We start from the raw sequence: 7888 nt of genomic DNA, 5'->3' as shown, positions 1-7888 counted from the left end.
TGGGTTGGAAAAATGTGACACCTCCCTGCGAGCGGAAGGTGAGTGGTAGGGTTGTTTGCCCTTTTCCAACTCACGCCAAGCGCAATCTCCCTGTTCTCGGTTAGCCCTCCAACCTTGGATTACGCTGCGGAGGTCACGTTGGCGAAGAGAGTCACGCGGATCAGAGGGTTGGCTGTCCCAAGATGACGGGAGTCTTCGAGCATTTCCTGCCATGGAGGGAGCACGGGATCTTTCCTATCGCGGGGCCTGCTGCGAGTCTTAGTGATTGCGACCTCCACCAGCCTTTGTGATCGAAGTGGTGTTTGCCGCCATGGTTGACGTCGAGCTGTCTCAACCAGGAGTGCAAGGTCACGCAGCCAAGGGGCTACTGGCGAACCCTCCAGTACTGTTATCAGCGGGTGGCTAAGAAGTATTCGTACGATCTGCAGATTCTATGCGGGTGTCATGGCCTCGTAGTCAAGCTATCGAGCACAGAGCGGCGACATATCGTGAGGAGGGGAGCCCCCAACGCCCACATGGTGTAACGGCCTAGGTGACAATGCTGCCATAGATTGCGCCTTATGCGGGAGTTCCTATGGGCGGCATTGTAGTTGTGGGGGTTGTATCGGAGAGCCTCCCTGTTCGGTGCTGAGCCGATTTCCCTCTAGGCGCAAGGCCTGAGGCTCATTGACAGTACACGAAGCACGAGGGCATCCACTGCCCCCTGCTGCATGGTTAGCCATGCAAATTTCATGTTGAGTCTTGGAGCCTTCGAACTCCGATTTGGTGTCCAATGCTTAGAGCACACCGAGCTCATCTGGGTCGTACCCCATGACGAACACCTTGCGGTGACCGGAGTCCTCGGAGTGGGACTCAACGGTTGTCATGGATCCGATCATGGGCAACCCAATCAAGTTATCAACACTTACTGAAACGCTAAAATGTGCCCTCCTACCTAGCACGGCAACTATCGAGAGTTAATCCCTGACAATACTTTCGGGGTATATAAGGCGATGGGTGTGTGATCGACGTGTTTTGTGTGTGTGTGTGTATGAACTCAAGAACACCAGGGTTATCCAGGTTCAGGTCTCCTGTATGATAACAGATCTACGTCCTATGTATTCTTTTATCGATAGTATGAAACTGTTTACATATGTGTTCCTCTTCTTCTTACAAGCCCGGTCCTCCTCTATTTATATAGCAGGAGTGATGTATATACAAACATGTTGTGCCAACAGCGTGACCGCTCTAACTCTGATGAAACCAACTACCCCTAACTAGGGTAGGTATGCAAACCCTACACTGGTCAACCGACCTGCATTGTCCCATCGCCCCACGCGGCATGCCTGTCAACGATGCCGTCTCATCGGTTGTGCGGCGCCACGCTTGTCTATATAACACCATCCTGTAGCATTTAATGCTACAGGACGAGACACTGCCCATATACACTGACCAAGACTTTGTTCACTGGACGGGTGCCTAGCGAAGGAAAACACTTAAGTAGATAGCATTTAATGCGACTTGATAGATTAAGATAAAATATCTACCCCGCGAACAGTGAGATTGGTCACAGGGCTTACCTCCATGACCTGAGGGCTGATCACGAGAGTATTTCCTAGTCGCTCGATAGGGTCACGATCTTATGAAAAAAATATCTACCGCCAGCTGGCACTCCCTTGTGCGGACTCCCCCTGATAGGGACCCCTTATTCAATACACAGACACCAGTCTAATTCCGAACATATTGTCATAAACAAATCTTCAACATGAAACATACCTCATGACTTGGCCAAATTTCAATCAAGAAATCAAACCCATCACCCCTCCACCAACCAATCAAATTCACAACTCAGCCTAGCTCAACTTAGATTAGGCAACCAAACAAAGGCTCATTCCCATACTCACGGTTTGTTTGTTTGGATTTTGCTTTTAGCTTTTCTAAAAAGTTGTGCTTTTTGTTTTTTTAAACTATTTTTGAATTTTAGCTGTTGGTTTTTGCAATAATTTTTTAATTTTTTAACATACAACTTCTCAGAAAAGATACTCTCAACTAGTTTCTCAGTTTCTAGTTCATTTTCTTAAAAATAGACTTCTGACTTCTTAAAAATCACCTCTATAAATTTTTAACTTCTTAGCACATAATTTTTCAGAAAAACTACTCTCAACTAATTTCTCAATTTCTAATTTATTTACTTAAAAGTAGGCTTCTGACTTCTTAAAAATCACTTTAAACAATTTTATTTATTTAAGCTTTTAACTTCTAACAATAGAAAAGAACAGAAACAGAAACTTACACAAACATACCATCAGCCTGGTTTAGGCTGAGCTGGCTCTGATCTAGCCAGATCCATGGTTGGCCACCCAAACATTGGAACCCTGCATGTCTGTCTCGGGTCTCCTTTGAGCAGCCTGCTCTTCTGCCCGTCGTCACGTTATCAGCAGTGTCGCAGTACACACTCCTGCCAACCTGCTTCCCTGTGTCTCCTGGGTATTCTTCCAGGATTTTCAATCCAACTTACAGGCCAATTCTGTCATCTGCTCCTCGATTAGCTTCTCTTTCTCTTACTATTACTGCTCCTGCTAATGCGGAGCAGTTGCAACTTGCAAGAATGGGTGATTGCATTGGCCTGTGTACAAGTGCTGCAAATTATTGTGCTGGTTGGTCTTAGCACTTAAGAGTTGGAGATTCTAAAAAGCTAGATTAAAAAAAATAGATTGTATAATCTGTATAAGTTAGTGAAAAATAGATTATTATATTGTTATAGTCTGAAAACTGAATTGTTAAAAATTAGATTGCATAATCCATCGGTTTGTTTTAGGGCAGGATGTGGATTATCTTTCTAAACATTTTTAACTTATCATGTAGCTGCCTTTTGTATGTGCCGTGCTGATAGGAGAGGAGAGCTGGAGATGGTATTTTGGTGCGTAGTGCTGCATTTTCCTTTCCGTCGATTCTATATTACGCCCGTTTGTCCTTTGCATATCATGGTGTTGATCGCAAAACGCACTCAGGCCTCGAATTGATGGTTACCATCTCCATTCCATCTCTTTTGTTGATCCATCTAAGATGGGGACTGTAACGAGTGTTACTGCAAATTACTTTCAGCAATTGCATAGAGTACATCGAGGGGGTGAATCCTGTAATCTCTTTGTCAGCGAACTCTTGCTCCGAACCCGATGTGGTCATGAATCGGTGAAGCACAGTTACAGAATATTCAGCAACTGGTCGATCTATCTAACCACAGGTACGAGCGGTGTGTCAGCTCGTTCTTTTCTCTGATTTTGGTTACAGTACCCGTCTGGTTGGTCGTAGCAGTGCACTGCAGCACACACTCGCATCCCATACAGATTTGGATCTCAGCTGTTGCCATGATCCGCCTTGTCTTCGTGCGATTCAGCATTATATTCGCAGTGTATGCGACGGACGGCATAGGTTTGGTTCGATCTTGGCTCGCGTTCAAGAGATCCCTTGCGAAAGGAGGGAAACTGCAGTGTCTTTTTTCTTCACGCTGGTCAGCCGGCCAGTCAGTGCTGCTCTTTTCTTCCACACCCCGCTGACATCTTCACATTTCCGGGAGCTGCTACCATCCCTGAGGGAGTGATGTCACTTCGATTCTCCTCGTTATCCGCGAAAGGCTGTCTCCGTCAAGTGTCAGCTCTTGTGGCGGAGTAGTAAGTTCCAAAGAGTTACCGTCTTCCTTTCGGATGCTCTTGTGAGACAGGATCACAGGAGTATCTATCTTCCCCATGTTAAAAATCTTCTCACTGCTCTGCAGATATTTATACCCTGAGCCTGAGGTGCTGAAAAGTGCCCTGGAGCTGTCTGCAATTTGAAGTTCGTGCTTCCTCAACGTGCCAAGGAACATGCTTGACAGTTTCACTCCTTGAGTTCTTTTTTTTTTATAGAAAAATGAATGTTGTGGCAGCTGCGTCATGAGATGCACAAAGCCTAGTGTATTATTACGTCGTTGCATCGTCAAGGAAATAAATAACAAGTCACACAAAATTTGAAATGTCTATAGCCTATTAGTGAACCACGATCTATTCTTAGAAATCCATGACAACAACCTCCAAAACTTGCCATGTCTCAACCAGTGCACCTTTAAACATAACCTGCGTAGAAGATGAGTTTTTTTTTTTTGTGCCAATCATTGCCCAGTTTTTTTTTTCATGGCTGGTCCTAATAAGCTTGCACACTTGGTCCAGCAAAGTCAGATATGGCCAGCTCGCAGTATAATAAGTTTGTGTTACCACCTGCTGATTGGTATCTTTCAAAAAAAGAAAACGCCTGCTGATTGGGGACAACCGGACAACCCAACCCATGACGATGAGTAGTTGTACCTTCTTCAGTTCTTCTCCATCTCACCAGATCGAGCTGGTCCAAAAGGAAACTTGTCACATCCCTGGCCCAGTTGCGCCATTATTCAGGGGATCCAAAGCCCAATCGTCATCACTCATCAGATACTCAGATCAAGACCGGAACCAAGAACTTGATGACAAGATTGGAAAAAATTCTGGAGGCAGCAACTGGCCAACCTAAGCGATGCAGATCTATTCAGCCAATTATATGGATCAGTGACGTGGATTTGTACTGGGTTCTCATTATCATACCGGGCCAGATCTCTGCAAATCAGACATGTACAAACTTTCAAGAACTCCACGGGGGCATGCATGGGGGCTAACGAGCAAGGACTCCTTATTTGGATCTAGCCTAGCTACAGCATTGGCTTGAATGAATCTACACAGGTAAACAACTCATTTGCCAAAAATAATCTACAAAAGTAGCAGCTTGTTCCTTGATCGATGATGGCGATGACCGTGGCGGCGACAATGACAAGTAGGATGATCATATGCACTGAATCTGAACGAATGAATGCTACGGCTTGTCGTCGACCTGTTCACTGCTATCAGATCTCCGGCGGCCCATCTTGCCGATGGAAGAGGCAATGCTGCCCATGAGGCTGCTGGTGCTGCCCCCGTCGCTGCTGAGGTTCATGGACCTGCGAGACCGCCGGTGCCTGAGCGACTCCAGCTTGTTCTCCTCGTCCTCGTCGCCGGCCCTCGTCCTCGTCGCCACCACCAGCCGAGAGATGCCGCCGCGGCAGAACGGGCAGGTCGGCAGTGGCTGGCACTGCGTCACCGGGTTGGGCTTGGTGTGGCAGCACAGGGCCAGCGTGCACGCCGCGCACATCTGGTGCCCGCACTCCCGGACCTCGATCGTGCACGCCTGCTCGAAGCAGATGCTGCACACCTCGGCGTCGCTAGCCTTCACGGGCACGGCGCGTGTGGAGTTATCAGTCTGAACAAGATTACAATGTCATGGGGACGCGGCTGCCCCAAGATAACGATGTCGATGCAACGCAGATCATGCATGTGCAGAAGTACATTGATTCAGAGAGAGGCGTTTGGATAATGCTGAGTTCATATGGATTGGCGCAGTTGCTCAGATGAGCAATGAGCCAATCGTGCAAGTGAATGGGCGCAATGCTGCCCGCAGTTTGACAAGTATGTGCCGGACTTGGAATGCTAAACAAGTACAAAAGGCCAGTAGTAGTAGCCCATCATGCTGACAAGTGCTGGTTAAGCACCCTTAATTACTCTTGAACCCTTCTCAAGAAGTCGTTTGTCTCTCTCGAATCAAGATGAATTCTTACTTATAGTGCTAGAACGTTTTGGAGCAAGTAACTCAAGTGTTGAAACTCTAAAATCGCTCTAGCTAAAACCAATGCTGAGATGAACACTTGGGATTTGTCTAAGTTCAGTAAGTTGTAATCATATTGGCCAGGGGAAAGAAAGAAGGTATCGACTTGAATTATGCCAAGATGGCATGAAGAATAGCAGCCAAAAAGTTTTTTTTTTTTTTTTTTTGCAACCTGCAATGTAAGATTTGGAATTACCTCAGAGATGGAGGTGTCGTGAACACCGTCGTCCAAATGCGACGGCGATGGCAGTGAATTCTTAATCCCTTTCAGAATCCTCTTCTCCCTCTCCCTGTTGGCCTCCATCAGAGCTGCCTCGAGCAGAGCCTTGGCGTTCGATTCGAGTTCGCTGATGAACTTGAGAGCGGAAGGCCAGACCAGGGGCTCTGTGGACGACGGGTTCAGCAGCGCGGCGCACGCGACGTGCCCTCGCTTCACGGCAACCTCATACGGAATTCTCCTGCAGAAACCAATCCACGGCATCAGTATGACGCAAAATAGATTGACGAACATAATTGCTTCAGATTTACTGAACTCTGAAGGAGACATTGCATCGGCATTTCAGCAGACGTCATGCCATCTCTGGTGTTCCAAGAAATGCTCACTCACCCAACGGAGTCTCGCTGGAGGCGGTCGGCGCCCCAGGAGAGCAACTGCCGGACGCAGTCGAGGTTGCCGCCGCGCGCGGCCAAATGCAGCGGCGTGCTCCCGGGGCATCTGCAAGAGCGCGCGCTCGAGTCAAATATATCACAAAACTTTCATCAAAAGGCGCGACTTTCACATAAAAATGCGTTCTTTGACTTGAGAGGAATCCTCACCCGAAGGCGCCACTGGACGCAGACACGATGGCGCCGTTCTCGAGCAGGACGTGGACGCAGCGGCACCAGCCCTGCCTCGCCGCGAGGTGCAGCGGCGTCGCCCCGGTGTCGTCCCGCACGTTGACAAAGCGCGCGAACCCCCTGCATCTCCACAGCTGACAACACATTAGCAAAGAGCTAAGACCAGCGGCGGAACGGTGACTCGGGGAGAAGGCCAACCAGGATTCCGACACCGGCGCGGACTTCGCCGAAGAGAGGATGGCCCGGAGGCAGTCCGCGTGGCCGTAGTACGCCGCGTAGTGCAGGCACGTCCGCCCGTGCGTGGAATCGAACATCACGATCTGCACACCCAAAACGAAAACATCATTTAGTAGTCCGACTCCATGAACTAACAACTGCAAGTTCCAACCACCAATAGGTGTCCGTGAAGCTCACATTGGCGCCGGCGTCGAGCAGCCGTCGCACGCAGTCGGTCTTCCCGTGCATCGCCGCAAGCATCAGCGCCGTCTGAGGCAAAAGGCCCGAGATGTCAGGCGGGGGCGACAGAGAAGAGAGGGAGCAGAGGACATGGGAAATGAGTGAAGCAGCAACCGCGTGCAAACCTGCTTGTGGCGGTTAACGACGTCCGGGGGCACGCAAAGATCCAATGCCAGGGAGACCACCTGAGGAAGGAAAGGAAGTGCGCGCACTCTCAGTTAGTCGTCCGCGGCGGCAAGAAACTGGGAGAGGAGTGGCCGGTGCTGATGGTTCGTACGTACCTGGAGGTGGCCGTGGGCGGCGGCGATGTGGAGCGCGGAAAGGCGATCGAAGAGCGTGGTCCGGTTGAGCAGGAATGGGCGGGAGCGGAGGGCGGTGGCGAGGCGGGCGAGGTCGGCGGACTGCACCGCTCCGAAGAAGTCCACCTCCTCGCTGGGGCGGCCGCAGCTGGCGCCATGCCCCATCGCCGCCAGCCGGCACTCCGGCGAGCGGGAGGGGAGGGGCGGAGGGCTAGCTTATTACAGGTGGCTGTCCTGGGAGAGTAGTGGGTAGGGGGGCGGAGAGCTTATACTGCGGCGTGCGCTTTCCTGTTGTTTTAAAAGGCTTTGCCCTTCCCTGGTTGAGCATTTTCTTCTTGCGGATAAATTTATTTTCTTTCTCATGCAAAATATATATATATACACTGTGTTGTATATGGTAAAAACACTTCGGTGCGGGACCTGTCTGGTAAGAAACTAGACTTGTTACTTGAGTTTTTTTTAAAAATATTTTATTAAAAAATTGCAAAAATAGTAGGTAAATTTAAAAAATTATAAGGATAGATATTGTCGGCACGTGGAATATCAATAAAGTATATATCGGTATTTTGAATGCCGACAGTATATATTGGTACTTCGAATGCTGACAGCTTATGTGG

The 7888-nt window shown here is 49.0% G+C and overlaps 1 protein-coding gene across 2 annotated transcripts; it reads right to left on the bottom strand.

Annotated features, from left to right (window-relative positions):
• Positions 1-4559: 4559 nt before the first annotated feature.
• Positions 4560-7601, bottom strand: LOC133916409 (E3 ubiquitin-protein ligase XB3-like). 2 transcript variants are annotated; one of them, XM_062360059.1, is made up of 8 exons: positions 7254-7601; positions 7098-7157; positions 6931-7002; positions 6715-6836; positions 6496-6636; positions 6287-6394; positions 5876-6137; positions 4560-5277 (listed from the first exon to the last, which is right to left on the bottom strand). In XM_062360059.1, the coding sequence occupies exons 1-8, from the start codon at positions 7434-7436 to the stop codon at positions 4855-4857; spliced, it is 1371 nt and encodes a 456-aa protein (XP_062216043.1). In that variant the 5' UTR covers positions 7437-7601; the 3' UTR covers positions 4560-4854. The 2 variants fall into 2 exon arrangements, with proteins under 2 accessions (XP_062216043.1, XP_062216044.1); XM_062360060.1 differs by having other exon boundaries at positions 4560-5244.
• Positions 7602-7888: the final 287 nt, after the last annotated feature.

The sequence above is a fragment of the Phragmites australis genome, chromosome 4 (assembly GCF_958298935.1).
Source record: "Phragmites australis chromosome 4, lpPhrAust1.1, whole genome shotgun sequence".
NCBI classification, from domain to species: Eukaryota; Viridiplantae; Streptophyta; class Magnoliopsida; order Poales; family Poaceae; genus Phragmites; species Phragmites australis.
The sequence above is the reverse complement of the archived record's forward strand: the minus strand, read 5'-3'. Positions and strand labels throughout refer to the sequence as shown.